We start from the raw sequence: 16,352 nt of genomic DNA on the forward strand, positions 1-16,352 counted from the left end.
TTTGCTTTTTTTGGAAAGGCTGTCACTGGCCTTTTCCTTGAACACCTGATGTGCCTTGGGATAGGAGCCAGATCACCCACTGAATCAGCAGAACCTACTGTAAAGATCTGAACAAGTTAATCCAATGGGATCACACTAAGGAAACGCTGAACACGAGTTCAGCTGGGTGGATTACTGAAATTCATCAGGTAAATTAAGCTCATCATCTGAAATTAAGATATACTCCTATCCTTTCTAGGCAACTAATGTGTCCTGCTGTATTAGGAGGTATCAGGAGGTTGGGGCATGTCTTTTTTCTATGGTATCTAGCAACACTTGCATGGTAGGTAGCACAAAGCAAAGGAAGGTGTGTGGATTAATCTCTCAGTACCACCTTTTCCCATTACCTGTGGCTGTTACTGACATCATCCTCTGCCCTTTCATGGGTAAATGAAATTCTGACTATAGAGAAGTAAGATGCAAGAAAGAGGGAATCTAACAAGGCAAAATATATGATGCCCAAGCAATTTTCATATAGAACTCTGCTAGCACATGGGGTTTTTTATAGTCTTTATTGACAGCTGTTGGAGAAAGCAAACCAAGTCTCAGGAATACCTGGGAAGGCAATGCTGGCTACTGTCTGCAAGCCATATGGTATGCATAGTGTGGTTTTTGACTATACTGAAACATTATGTTGCTTACATGACAAAAAAGATTAGTCAATCCTGCTATAACAATAGACTCACATACTCTGGATTCCTGCTGCAAGGAAAAAACTGTGTATCAGGGCTGCCAGATGAGTTAATGTCATATTAGATGCAGCACCAGGATACAAATCCTTTTCTGTTCTACTTTGGCTAAGATCAGCTGAAATGTTTCCACTCTTCCTCAGCATACAATTCTGGAGCCTGGAAGCAGTGTGTATTCTTCAGAAGACTTGCAGAGGACATGTATTACCCTTCTCAGTCTAGCACACCTTCAGTCCAGCACATGCACAGCCACAGCAAACACCCATATGGACATTTCTATGGACCTCTACCTCCAGATCAGGTTTCAGATCATTTTCATATTGCTAAATTCAAATGGCACTTCCACTTGAGACTGACAATTGAGCTCAGAATTAAGGCATCCATTTCAGGCATCAGCATGTCTCTGTCTCCATGTGCAGTGGGTGTGCAATCTCCCCTTACAGTCACAGCATAGCCAGATGCACCGTCTGTGAAGCCCACATAGTTAATTTCTCCATAGCAGACCTTCAGGGCTCAATTCAGTTGCCTGCAGACAACCATCTTGCTCAAGTTGGGACTTGCTAGGCTATACAAGATATCTATGTGGGACAAGGAGCTGTGACAAGTGACATCCAAGCCCTTCTGGACTGACAACTGGAATCAAGATAACACAGCCTTGGTAAACTCGAATGACAATAAACATATATATGTGGACAAGTACACTGGTCCCTTTGAAGTGGACAGATGAACTGCTATCCAGGCTTCATTGTCCAGATCTCCATTGGCTCTAAGGGGAGTTCAGAATAACTGGCTCTCAGTGGGGTACATTGACATCCAAAAATACCTGTCTTAGTCTTGAATTTCAACCTTGGAGAAGAAAAGTGGCAGAGTGACATGGAAGATGGAAATATGCTTTCCTGGCTACTGAGGAGCTTTTTTCTTCTGTGTCTGTAGGCACCAGGATCTTACCAGGAAAAAAATAAAAGCATTATATAGAGTCACAGTGAGATTTTCTGTTCCCATGGAAGTAAGCTCATTAACATCCTCGGTGTTTAGACAAAAGAAGAGCTTGTGACCACGAATTACAAATAATACAAACAAAAAGAATGGCCATGTCTTTGTTTCATAAAAATGTTTCCAGTGAAAAGGGAAAATATTCAGGGCTTAACCACAATAGAAAGTAATCTTAAAGCCCTTTGTTTTGTATTAAGCAATTGAAACCAATAGCATCCACTTGGTAAGATATTTCATAGTGAAACTGAACTGTTTTCAGCAGAGGTGATGATGCACATGTGAATAGAAAAACACATACATCGAATATGCACACAAATACATGCACCTAATGTTAAAAACTGTCAGAAGAGGTATGATTAGTAGGTCGAGAGAGGTTCTCCTCCCCCTCTACTCTGCCCTCATGAGACCACATCTAGAATATTGTGCCCTTGTGTCCAAGAAAGCCAATGGCAGCCTGGGATGCATCAAGAAGAGTGTGGCCAACAGGCCAAGGGAGGTTCTTCTTCCCATCTACTCTGCCCTGCTGAGGCCTCATCTGGAGTCCTGTGTCCACTTCTGGGCTCCTCAGCTCAAGAGGGACAGGGAACTGCTGGAGAGAGGCCAGTGCTGGGCCACCATGATCAAGGGACTGGAGCATCTTTCATATGAGGAAAGGCTGCGGGACCTGGGGCTGTTTAGTCTGGAGAAGAGGAGACTGAGGGGAGATCTTATTAACATTTATAAATATCTAAAGGGTGGGTGTCAGGAGGTTATGACATCCCTTTTTTCTATAGTAATTAGAAACAGGACAAGGGGTGATGGGATGAAGCTGGGACACAAACAGTTCCACTTAAACATAAGAAAAAACTATTTCACTGTTTCAGTGAGGGAGCCCTGGCCCAGGCTGCCCAGAGGGGTTGTGAAGTCTCTAGAGACATTCAAAACTCAGCTGGACAAGTTCCTGTGTGCCCTGCTCTAGGTGGTGCTGCTCTGACAGAGGGGTTGCACTAGATGAGCTTTCCAGGTCCCTTCCAACCTTTGAGATTCTGTGATTCAGTTCCGAGAAAATGAAGAAGTCTGGCTGCTGATGAACCTGACCCTCTTTTGTTCCTCTTCTTAATTGAAACAGTCACTCTTTTTATCCCTGACTGTAATAATTCTAGTGTGATTGTTCCACCCATCCAAGTTCAAGGGTTTTCTTCTTCTTTTGGTCTATGAGTGCTTCAGCAAAGGATAAATGTGAAACTCTCACAACAGAGAATGGTATTGAAATTACCTATAGAACACAGTATAGAAAACCAAAGATTTCAGCAGATTGCAAAATTCAGTACATCAACAAATTTATAGGAAAAAAGAGTTTCCTAAGATGACTGCCTTTCCTCGCCTACATTTGTCAACAGTTGAATGAGACTCAAATTTTACTGTGTCCCTGTGCAAATGAATGACAGAATGATGTCTGCCTTTGAGTACTTCTAAATACTGCCTCACTGGTTCCACAGGGGAAGAAAAGAGTTTATCCCTCATAGTATTCTGTCTGGCTTTAGTCATGTATCATTAGATGAGAATTCAAACCCAGATTTTGAACTAAACCTGCGATAATGATTGGAACCGTGGATTTCTACCGTAAGTTAGGAGAGGATGAGACATGCAGAAGGGGTCATCATCTAATCTATTTATCATGGTTTCAAATGTGTAAATGATTGCTGAGACAGACACCAAACAGGCACAGTTCCATTGCTTGACAGTAAAGACACAGGAATGAGAGGCAATGTGCTGCAATTCTGGTCTTTTCATCAATAAATGCTTAAGTAGTCATTAAAAGTGAAAACAGCATAAGAAAAAGAAACATTGCTCCCTCTTCCCCATGGCTGTGCTGCTTTGGATGTTCCCTTTAAGAAGCTGTGTATCAGTCCCTCTCTGAGATAATTTGATTAGGTTCAAGGTAAAGTTCTTCTTCTATTTCTTCTCTTCACATCAAAATCAAATATGCATTAGAGACAGAGAATGTTCCCTCCTGATCTGTTAGAAAACTTGAGCTATGGAAAACCTGACTGTGGCAATGCAGTACTTACTGAGCCCTTATCTGCCATGGATAAGCCAGGTACCCTCTGGGTCAGTTTGATACTGAGCAAAGGGCAGAAGGAAACTATGGTAGCAGCTCATTACAAACAACAACAAAAGAATATCTAGCTCTTGAAAATTAGCTCTCCAGACTGGTGAGTTTAACTGTATGTTCAACTACTGTGATATGCTTTGATGATATTAACCAATAAACTATAGCTTAACAGTTGTAGAACATATTTTACAGAGTTTTAGCAATATTATTATGCTATCAATAAAAATTAAACCCCAAACCAAAAAGAAAACTCCACACATTCCTTTTTACTCCCGTGGTACAACTTTTGATGTCTAAATCAATCCTATTCTGGTCTTTGGGGCACTCACTGAACCAAGTTTTTGATCATGTGTATACACCAAGAGAAATTTCTGTCCATAAGGAAAGTGAACTGCTGATGTGCTGCATCAAGAAATCAGAGATCACATTAACTGTCCCTTTTTTCACCCAGAAAAGCATATATAAATGAATTAATGCCAGACTGAAGATTAGCATCTGCTGCTGTCCAGAGAACTGTTGATTAAAAGCCCTCACTAAGTAGTTCACAGTAAACAGAGTGGCAAATTATCTAGGACCAAAGAAGAAAATCAGAAGGTTTTGTTAGCAGTAGATGGCAGAGAAACATAACAAATAGAAGCAAAAAAAGGTCTATTAAAATATATGTTATAAAATTAGCCTTAATGAACTATAAAATAAATAAGCCTTAATGAACTATAGCAGCCACTTACAATTATTTCTGTGCTAATAAGCTTGGAGAATGTATTTATTATATACTGGTCATTAACAAGATATCATTTGGAATATATCATTTAATAAAGGAGAAGTTACTACAAATGAAAAGGAGTCCAAGAAGTTTGTGTGTTTGTCACCCCACAGCAACATTTGAGTGATAAAGGAGAAATTTTTCTAGGCCAATAAATACTCATATTTGTTCATACAAGCTGAAATGCAGTTTTTATAGCTTCTCTCTTGCATTACATTTCTTCTCTAAAGTCTTATAACATTGTGTTCTGGAGAAAAAAAAAGTAAATAAATATTGGCCATTGAGGTCTGCCTTGTACAGAACATTTAATAGGAAGCCTTAATTGCATGTTGTAAACATAATACAATGGTAGTTGTAAAACTAAGAACAATTTTGTTGAAAATAATCAACAAGGATGTCTATTCACACAGCAAACTTTTACGAGGCAGGATGCTAGACATCAAAAAAAACCCCAGTCTTTGCAGGAATTAGAATCATAGAATCACAGAATGGTAGGGGTTGGAAGGGACCTTTAGAGCTCATCCAGTCCAACCCCCCTGCAGAAGCAGGGTCACCTAGATCAGATCACATAGGAACATGTCCAGGAGAGTCTTGAAGACCTCCAAGGAAGGAGCCTCCACAACCCCTCTGGGCAGCCTGGGCCAGGGCTCCCTCACTGAAACAGTGAAATAGTTTTTTCTTATGTTTAAGTGGAACTGTTTGTGTTCCAGCTTCATCCCATCACCCCTTGTCCTGTTACTATCTACTATAGAAAAAAGGGATGTCCCAATCTCCTGACACCCACCCTTTAGATATTTATAACTGTTAATAAGATCTCCCCTCAGTCTCCTCTTCTCCAGACTAAACAGCCCCAATTCCCGCAGCCTTTCCTTGTAAGGAAGATGTTCCATTCCCCTGATCATCTTGGTGGCCCTGCACTGGCCTCTCTCCAGCACTTCCCTGTCCCTCTTGAGCTGAGGAGCCCAGAGCTGGACACAGTACTCCAGATGAGGTCTCACCACAGCAGAGTAGAGGGGGAGAAGAACATCCCTTGACCTGCTGCCCACACTCTTCTTAATGCATCCCAGGCTGCCATTGGCTTCTTGGCCACGAGGGCACATTGCTGGCTCATATTTTTGCCTATTAACACTTCTACATAAGAAAGAAACTCATTTTCATTGTGAGGGTGGTCAAACATTGGAATGTGTTCCTCAGATAGTTTGGGAAGTCTCCACCCTCAGAGGTGCTCAAGAGCTGACCAAACACAGCCCCGAGTGTGACTCAGCTCGCATCTAGAAGTCCCTACCAGCCTGATTCTATAAAGCATTTGCAATTTGGAAGTTTGGCTTTTATTGAGTTAGAGATGCACAACCAAAAAGTAAAAGTGCAATGTGGACATTTATCACCAGAGCCTGAAATTGGGTAAGCCTTCTTCTACCCCCGATTCCAAAAGTCCTTCCAATTCAAAGCTGTGCAAGCTGTGTTCGAGATACTGCTTTTGCATGCCTCTACTTCTGTAAGCACTCTAGAAGTCTCAAACTTTAAGAAGAAAAGGCAGATGCCTTCAAAATATTCCACAGATGAGACAGCTTTTTTTTAATCTAAAGACTAGGCAGACAATCAGAAGGGATCAAATTACTGCTGCTTAATGAGTTACTGCTTGTCAGCTGAGAAGCAGCAATGGATGGGATGTTATTCTTAGCATGTTTTGATGACATGACATCAAACTAATGCATTTTACTCTGCACTCTCAGCAGGCTGTACATGGACAGCTAGACACATTCAGCTAACAAGAGGTAATTTAATCAAACACAGTAAAGTGAAAATTGAAATTATCTACCTCCACTCCACCTTGCCCATCATTTCAGTGACAAGAAACTTTGCCCACCTTCTGAGTTGGGATGATAAGATTCATTTGAGATGCACTGTTGTAAATAACGGTGTCTCTTTGTACATGCCCTCAACATAGCAATTCCTGATGACCTACTTGTGAGAGAAATGAAATGGTTTATGCACTATGTAGCAAAGCCATCCAACACTGTAATGGAAAAAGCCCATTCCAATGTTAAAATACAGCTATTAATTGGGGAATTAATAATCTGTCAAAGCTTAAGCAACTTCCTTACCAAACTCAGAAGTAAAAAAGCAATCTCTCAGGCAGCTTTTTTAGGAAATAAAGACAATTATTTCTTTAATGACTGCTAAAGACGAAAGATTCCTTTTCCAGATACATCTAAAAAGCCTATTTTGAGAGCTGAGGCATTCTGTAAATGAGAGGCTGTTGTGAAGCAGATCCCAACTCCTATTAAAGCCTAATGAAACTACAAGGGATATTTCAGAATATTCACTGAGTATGGTGGAATTCTAATTCTGTTTTTAAAGATGGTTTGAAAATCTCACATCAGAGGGATAAAGGCAATTAGGAGTTTATTATTTATATAGTGAACAGAGTATATATTACCAAAATGTGGATAATTCTAAGATCTACCCAAGGAGGTGGATAGCTAATAAAAACATGGCAATCATTACAATATAACTCATTCAGGTCTGAAGCTATATGAGATTTTTTAGCTATTTCTTTTTATTCTTTATTTTCATGTTAATGAAGGCTTAGGAAGGAAAGAAAGCCACAGAAACAACCTCGAATAAGCCCTCTACCTTTGTCTAGATGATCTCTAAAGATCCCTTCCAACTCTACCATTCTATGATTCTATGATTACAGTTGCTTGGAGGCAGTAATTTGGTTGCAAAGGAAAACATAACAAGGTATGGCACATCATGAGATGAAGCCATCTTCCAACTAGGTTGACCACCACCAGGGCTTCAGTGCAAACAGCTGGGAGAAAGCATAGCACTTCAGTGAGTGTATTTTACCACTTGTAATGGTTTTCTTACAGCATTAAAAAGCACACCAACCTGTTGAACACCAAATTGTTTAGGCTGCAGTTCCCCAAGACAGAATTTGAGCTTTATTCACTGAAGAGGCAGAAAAATCTTCCCATCTACGTCATGGCACATGACCAGTCTGAGAGGCACAACTAACACTAGACACACTATGCCATCAAAACACATCTCTTCATGAAGAGATAGTCACAGATGTACTGCTCTTCTACAGAGTCTTTCCTGCTGGGACACTAGTTTCTCTAGCTAAACTGACAAAATACATCTTCTTTAATACCCTATTACTGAAGAAATCCCCCTGTGCTGCTTTTTAGGTTTTGTTTGAGAGAACGCTGATGCAAAATTACTTTGCTTTGACAGTACAGCCAAGGATAATAGACATGTAAAAGTTTGAAGCAGTTTGTATACCAATGAGAATCATATCCTGGCATTTAGTGACTAGCTGTGATTATGTGTTGCCCTATTCCCAAGAAAACCTGTGAGACTCTGTGATGGACTGAAGTTGGCTGGATGCTGGGTGCCCACCAAGCCACTCTATCACTCCTCTCTTTGGTAGGATGGTGGAGGATAATATAACATGGAAAAGAGCTTGTGGGTGAAGATAAAGGCAGCTTAATGAAGAAAAACAAAGGCTGGGCATGGAAGTGAAGGTAAACAAACCATTTATTCTCTGCTTCCCATCAGTAGGTGATGTTCAGCCACTTCTCAGGAAGCAGGGCATCAGTACATGTAGTGGTTGCTCTGGAAGATAATCATTGTAATTAAAAAAAATGCCCCCTTCCTCCTCCTTTCTCTTAGCTTTTACTGCTGAACAGACATCATACAGCATGGAATATCCCTTTGGTCAGTTTGGGTCAGCTCTGTCTATGTCTCATCCAAAGATCTTGCCCACTCCCAGCCTTCTGGCCTTTGAAGGTGACAAAATGTTGGAGAGACAGCTTTGAGGCAAGCACTACTCAGCAGTAGCCAAAACACTGGAGTGTTATCAACACCTTTCTAGCTACCAGTAAAATGCACAGCACTATGAGAGCTGCTATGGGGAAAATTAACTCCATTTATGCAAAACCCAATACAAATTTCCTGGCTGAAGAGACTATTTTTTCACATTTACATCTCAAGAGCAGCTACATTTAAAATCCAAGTTCATGAAAACCTGATGTCCTCAGAGCTTCTGTGTAATACTACTGCGTGCATGTTCACAGAAGCAACACACAGGTTCTGTCTCTGCTGCTGATTTTGGAGACAGAACATTGCCATAACTCCAGTAGCTGTGTTGTTCCAGCAGAAAAACAAGTTTATTAAGATCTCATTCCTAAATCACTTCAGAAGAAAAGACCAACAACAACAGTACTTTAATGTTATGAGTAAAGTGAAGCTCTGTTTACTATTTGCCAGCACCAGAGATCTCTTTTCCAACTTTTCCTTTCACATACAAAAGCTGTAAATATCACAGAACCAGCTGAGACTGAATTTGTGATGACATACAGAATTTGTGGCTTTTGTTGGAGCAATACATGCCAGCACAGAATTGGCCACTCAGGACCTCCTATTCCCTTACACACCGAGCTCTGTACTTGGCAGCAGCAACCTTACCCATCTTCCCATTATTCCCAGGTCAAGATGAGTTGCTCTCCAGGGAAGATTAAGCTGGTTTAACCTTATCAAAAAGAACCACACACCTTCCCAAACTGGCATTATTGAAAGTCCGCTTGCTCTAGAGCCAAGGGGCACTAGGATGAACAATGGATTCCCTTGGGCTAGTCTCCTCTATTCCTGTCCCTCTCACAACACCAAACTCTCAATATATTTTGGAAGATTGATGAGGTAGATAATTCATGCACTGCCCATGGAATGTGTCAGCTAACAGTGGCAATGGGAGAGTAGTTTTTAACTCTATGTCACTCTTAAAAGTGCTTAACCCTGTTTCCTCCTAGAGGCTACTGATTTTCACCTCAGAATCCTTCTGAGATGTGAATCATACTGCAAACACCAACTGCTCACTCCATCAGACATCAGTACTCTTGAAGGAATGATCTTATCCCTAGGAAAGAAGACGTTTGCCACTGATTCATTCAAAGATTTAAATGTATACTTCATAACAATCTTTTCCAAGTAGAAACTTAATTTTAAGCACCTAAAGGAATGGCTTGGTTCTGTCCACAATTTTAGCTGTTATTCTTCTTTTCATGTGGTCTTTCTCCCTATCTGTGAATGACAATATACAAGGCCAGAGAGCATTGGTCTGCATCAGTATGGACATTTTTATGTTGTTTCTAGCAGTTCAGACTGAATGTGTTAAAGGTCAGTGGCTTGTGCCAGGTCCTCAGAGGTGCGTCATCACAGCTAAAGTTTAGAGGCATTACAAAGCATGAATAATGTTTGCAGATTGCTTTGAGAAACTCAGATCAAAGACTTCCATCTAAAGAGACAGCACTTTGCACAGTCACTCCGTGAGAGTGCTCTGTTTTCCTACTAATTGCAAAGAAACAGTGCAGAAACCTAAGCCTGACTGCTCAAAAGTCCTACAGACTTTGTATTCAGATCAATATATTCAAGTTACTGCTCATTAATTGAGCTGCAGAACTTTCTATATGTGGACTCTCGAGCTAAAGCAAAGGCAACATAATACATTCTCCCTCCTCTTAGATCTCTTTCAGAGTAGAATTAATGACCTGGCATTAAGTGATGCTTATAAAGACCAAAAAGAATGCAGATGTGCAACAATCAAGGTCAACCTGAACTGCATTCAATCACGGTAACCTGATCGTGTGATATCCCATCAAAACATTCACCTGTTTAAAGAGTTGGAAGAGATGTGTATAAATGGTGGAGACTCAGACAACTTAGAAATTCATCTACCTATTCCCTGGCACTTCTGCCTTTCTTGATCTGTTATTAAAGGATTATTTTTTGCATAAAGCAGACTCTTTTCTCTTAAAGTTTCTTCTTCTACACATTTGTATCACAGCTTGGACTCAGGAAAGCCTTTCAAGAATATGAATGTTTACCTAATTCAAGAAATTGGGCCATATCTTAAAACCAGACCCATTATATATTAATCAGTGAAAATTTTTCACTTGTTTAAATTTGAAGCAAGGAAGTTACTGTAGAAACAGGATGTATCTTGGAAGGGCAAAAACTGAGCAAGGATACCAGGATCCTAGCAATTAATTACAGACTGAAAGACAAGAATCAAGTTTACAAGAACTGACACCTGGCTATAAATGCAGGAACCTTTTCAAAAAAATAGGAAACAGGAAGGATATTGCAGAGCTATTGGTTCCTGATTGTGCTGCAGAGCAAACATGGCAGAAATGCCACAGCCAGGGCAGAGGGGGGAATTGTTCCAGAATTTGAATGACAGCTGCCAAAGATATTGTGACCCTTACAGGGCTTGAGAGATTGAGACAAGCTTGAAAATGAAACCACTCACGTAGTTATTAAGCCATATACAGATGTGTGGTAAAAAGAGAGACATTAAGTAAAGCCAGCCCTGTGATATCAATTTAAAGGCAAAAGCAATACCATGAAACCAACCTGCCTGATTTCCCCTTATTTACAATGTTGACTAGGTTGAATTACTGCATTATCAACACCCAGTAGAATTGCTCAGTGCTTTTACAAACTGACTTTGCAAGGAAAGGGATGCACTGGGCAAATGTCAGAATTGTTATTGTGTATATCAGGCGAGGGTACCTACACTTGTCTCCTGCTGAGAAGGAGACAAGCACACTACTGTAAATGCCAAGTACCACAAAGCCACTTGTCAGTCTTTCACCTACAGTCCTCATGACCTCGACAGCTATGGACTCAGATTGCATTTGTTGATGGGTTATTGATGTGATACGTCTTCGAAGAGCTTCCTGCTGGCTCCATGTGGTACTTCATGCTCTACCTGTTCATCTGCTGCTATGAGGGAAAGGTGTAGCATTCATGATGGGGCTGAGGTCATTTTGCAGGAAGCTATTCAGCTGTTCTGGTTTCAAACTTGGAGGTTTAAAACTCTTAGGTGGATATACTCTTTACTTCCCTGAACCACATCCCTTGAAAGAACATTCCTCCAAGCACACACAGTGACTACAAGTACAGGTTTTATGATTCCTGCTGCATTGCAAGGAAGCAGAAGTACAGCAGAGACACCTTAGTACATAAGGCACTGAAAAAAGCCAACCCTAGTGCAAAAAAAGTTAAGGTCTATAAGTAAGGAAAAAACAAACACCAAAGACAGCTGTCCTCATTGGTCAGCTTACAGAAAACATTTAACCACATAATGAACCTGTAAATGAATTAGGCAAGGAGAACTGATTGCAAAGGATGGAAAAAAGAATCCAAATCAAAATAATATTTTCTAGTTTTCTACAAGAATTAATTCAATTTAAATTCAAAATGAGACAGTTGCATATTCAGGAAGTAGATACTTGGAGCCTGGTTATTGCTTTTTCATATGGACTACAGCCTATTGTGGAAATTCTAGCCAAGATAGATTTTTAGCTGTAAATTCTAGCCATGATAGATTTTTAGCTGTATAATAAGGTTACTTGTTGGCTGTAATCAGAATGGAACTCCTTACTCAGGATTTTTCACATTTTAAAAGTTTAAGCTAGTACAAAATGCAACTGGTCTAATTAATAAGATAGGAGTTAATCACTGGATGTTGAAGAGTAAAGAACTACTTCCCATATCAATAAGCTTCATAAGGTCATTGAGGGCTAAGAGAATATTCTACTGAATGATTACTTGTACACTTCACTCTTCCACAGTTGAGCATCACTGTCAACCATTGCATCAGCTACCAATAAGGGAAACACTGCTTCACTCTTGTGGGCTCTTACAGATTCTAAGGCTACAAAGAATAGTCATTCCATAGGTTCTAAGGAATCTCTATAACAAGTCTATGTTCTCAGTCCAGTAATCTGTGTCTGACTGATGTCTGTCTTGTAAATGGGCAAGGAATGTTCTGCTGCAATGTTTTCTTCCAAGAAAAGGGCACAGAATAGTCAAGTCACTCTTTGTTCTTTCTTTTTTTGGCTGACTAGATTGAAGTAGTTCAGTTGTCATTGGAAAGCATATTTTCCAATCACCAAATACATGTAGCATCACAATTTGTCACCTCTTTTTTTTCTATAGAGCATACTTAAGACTTAGGATACCAACAGTCCTGGTTATCACTTTGTGTAGTTGTGTAGTCATCCAAATTAGTCAAAAGAAGAACATAGAAGGGATATCTAGGCTAAGAAATCTTCACTCTATAGAAACACAGTTTAAAGCAGGGATCTCTTCAGACTGTGATACTGTCCTTTTAAATGGTTACTGATATTGTGTCATAAAAGCAAAAAGAGCAGCTGCAGCGTTGCTAAAACATGAGTAATGTGACTCAAAGGTTCCTGGGCTATTATCCTCAGGTGCCAACAAACAAACAAACATACAGACATAAGTCCTCAGGAGTTTCTCTGCATCCCCCATAGATGCTCTTCTCTCTCTCTGCTAAACAAAACTGCCCCAAGGGAGCAGTGACATACTTATGGCAAGGGCTTAGACAAGCAGAAGTCAAGGCTCAGAGAGCTCCTGAACACCTGGTCTCCCTGCACACACTGAGCCAGCAGCCAATGATGCCACCACTGCTGAAGAAACTTGCAGGGGAAAAAAAAGGAGTTTTGAATTTTCAAGATTCATAAAGTGACTTTTCCAATGAAAGGAATGGGCTTGTCTATCTGAATTAGGCTTGTGTTGGGGAAAGAGAAGTGCTTTGGTTTTGTTGCTTTTGAGAACTGTTGAATCAGGATCATTATTGCAAAAATAGAAACAGGAGAAACAAAAAAACAGGAGAGAGACTTTATATGTTAATGATCACAACAGTCTTTAGTGATCATAGATACTAACAGCATCATTTCCTTAACTGAATAGTGACCTTCCTATTTCTTATTGTGGGTGCACTCATGAAAGCTAAAGAAGCTGACCTTGAGCATCATGTAAAGCAGACTTCAATGATTTCAATAGAGTGGCTGGTGCAGTTTCTTTTGTCTCCTTACTGATCCAGCACAGAGCAAACTCTTTGATGACATGTTAAATGGAAGCTCGGTCCAGTAATAATTAAACTGGGGATTTTATTCAGTTACATGCCCTGTGCCAATCAGAGCATTTTGTAACTGGTTCCTTAGTTTGCCTTCTTCCCTTTGCTTTCTCTGAATGGTCATGTAGAGCTGTTACACATTAAAACCCAGTATATAAGACAGTTTTATATGGAACTGTTTGTTGAGGTAGAGGAAACTTCAAATCCTCTGATGTTTTGAATTCCATTCCCATTGCAATTCAGAGCAGAAAAAAACCATTCACTGGGACATGGAGATTCCAAAAACATTCTGTTCCAGAAATCTTATCTGCTGCACACCATGTAGAAGCCAACTTACATTAAGAACAGTTTATAATGATCAGAAAGCATATTCATTCCAATATAAACCAAAGCAGGCTTTGCCTCCATAGATCCTGCTGGAGAGTAACTCGTGTTTTAGGAGCTTAATAATTAGTTTCACAAGTGATGATGAGAAGTAGGGCATTATGTTTTTCCTAGGGCTTTCATGAAGTATCTCTAGGTTCACTTCCCTCAAGATATGGCGCTCTCAACAGAAGATAAACTCTATTATTCCAAAGGAGTTTTACTGTAAGAATATTTTGGTTCTCTGACTTTCTCCACTTAAGCAATTTACATAAAAATGTGTCTAGATGTAGTCAAGTGTTGATAAGATTTGTGATTTCTAGTAGACAGGAACATTTAACTATACATAAAAGACATTTTATCATATTATAGATTATCAAGATGGATCACATTTTCAAACCAGACTAATCTAGAGTAAAACCAGAGTAATGCAACTAAAAATACTGTAGTTACTCTAGTTTTAAATCAGCAGGACAGAACACTATCTGCACTCATAAGCAGGGATAAAAATAATAAGAGGGATAAAAATATATGTAGAACGTCTATATATGTATATATATATCTCTGTGTCTGTGTGTGTGCCATGAGAACATCCATATTTAATCAATCCAAAGCTCTATCACACTCATATTGTCCTCACTTCAGTGCTGGCCAAACACCTTAGTAAGCATGCAAGTGTAGAAAAATATTGACAGCTATTTCTCCTAGTAGTAATGTAAGGCTTATGATAATCCTCACTCAAAATCAGTGGGATGGTACATGACATCCTTCAACAGATCTTTTTCTTTCATGGATTTGAACAATTTCTTCTTGCACCAAAGTTTTAACATCCACATTGTTATATCAGAAGGAGTTCCAAAGCTTAAATATACCTTAAGTGAAGATTTGCCTATCAGTGTTTTAAAGCAACACCTGCTAGTTTCAGTTCAAAGCATGATGTGGAGAGAAGGTACATTAGAGGGCAATGACTTCATCCTCAGGTGGAAGGATAGGATTGCCAAGTAAAACTGAACTCTTGTAAAACAAAACAACAAACAAAATCTGTCAATCCTTCCTGCTTGTTCTAGGGTAGCTCCAGAGGACAATTCAGGCTGACAAATCTTCACTTAAATTACTGTATAAGGTCCCAGTGAGCCTTGGTATAATGCAGTATCTATGAAGTATGGGACTTATAGATGCTTTATGCAATTTTCTGTGGGACATGAGAGGTCTCTCAACCAAAACTTGTTCCCACTCTCCATCACTTTTTGCCTCAGGGTTCCTACTTGCTGTCTGCAGGAAAAGTCTCACTGAGACTCTGTTCTCACTTTCACTCTGCTGGGGCAGCAGGCACACAGACCTGGAGTGCCAGAGCCCTTTGAGTGGTAGAAATTCTGCAAATCTGATTTGATCATCTTTCCTTGAGTAATGGCCTAGTGACCTTCTAAAGAAACACACACACAGAAATACTTTGTATTACAGAGGTTATAAAAAATAACTTATGAATAAAGGAGTATGAATAATGAATAATCCTAGGATAATGAAGCCAAAAAAAGAGGAAAATATAAACTTCTTTTGTGTCTTTCGCTTTACATTTGACGTGGATTCTTTAGACAGAAAACATACTATAACTTAAACTTGACTAGTGAGAGAAAGTTGCTTTGATGTCTCGCTTATCTCACTAAGGTTAAAGCCCAGTAACCTTACTACAGATCAGTATTACCTTTAGAGCTGGATCCAGGGCAAAGATCACTGGAAAGTTACTTTTATTTTCATCTGTACTACAATCTACAGTTGCTTGTCTTCCTCTAGAAGGCTTGTCTCCAAGGTCTCTGGAAGATCTCAGAGGGTAAGTACACTTTGGAACATCTCAGCATATCTGTGGGATGCTGGATTGCCTCTGACTCTGCTTCAGGCTGAGGTTCAGCATCACTGTTTCATGTGGATTTGGGATTCATTAAATAGCTCTGAGACCTTCCTCAATTGGACATGATCTAGGTGGGCGCTGCTTCTGCAGGGGGGTTGAACTGGATGATCTCTAAAGGTCCCTTCCATCCCCTACCATTCTGTGATTCTATTATTCTATGAGATACATGTAAAATCAAAGGCAACACAAACAGCACAGAAAAGAGTAATGAGATGTTTTGTTTGAACATCTCCTTGGCTTATGTTGAAGGATCCACTACAGATGTTTTTTCTGAGCTCAAATATCCTTTAAAGGAAATCACTTTCATAGGCCAGACTTGAATCTTCAAGCTAAGATTTTGTTTACTATAATCAGCCTCCTAAACTGTCTCCCAGTAAAGGTCTTAGTTAAAGAGCTTTACCTGTGGAAACTGCAGCCAGATCAGTGCTTGACCGAGACCGTGATGATTATGACAATGAACAGCAGGACAGCCAATGCGACAGAGAGAAGGCAGCACTTCATCTTCCTGGCTCGTAGCTAAATGGAGAAAGACAAAGAAATAAATACATGGAAGT

General features: G+C 39.8%; 1 protein-coding gene across 13 annotated transcripts in view; it reads right to left on the reverse strand.

The window, feature by feature from the left end:
• TSNARE1 (t-SNARE domain containing 1) overlaps positions 1-16,352 on the reverse strand; it is a 511,254-nt gene that overhangs the window by 47,666 nt on the left and 447,236 nt on the right. For all 13 annotated transcript variants that reach the window (XM_061995192.1, XM_061995197.1, XM_061995196.1 and 10 more), the window contains one exon: positions 16,199-16,314. In XM_061995192.1, the coding sequence (XP_061851176.1) occupies positions 16,219-16,314 (96 nt within the window). In that variant the 3' untranslated portion in view covers positions 16,199-16,218. The remainder of the gene's footprint in view (positions 1-16,198; positions 16,315-16,352) is intronic.

This window comes from Colius striatus, chromosome 4 (assembly GCF_028858725.1).
Source record: "Colius striatus isolate bColStr4 chromosome 4, bColStr4.1.hap1, whole genome shotgun sequence".
Taxonomy (NCBI): domain Eukaryota; kingdom Metazoa; phylum Chordata; class Aves; order Coliiformes; family Coliidae; genus Colius; species Colius striatus.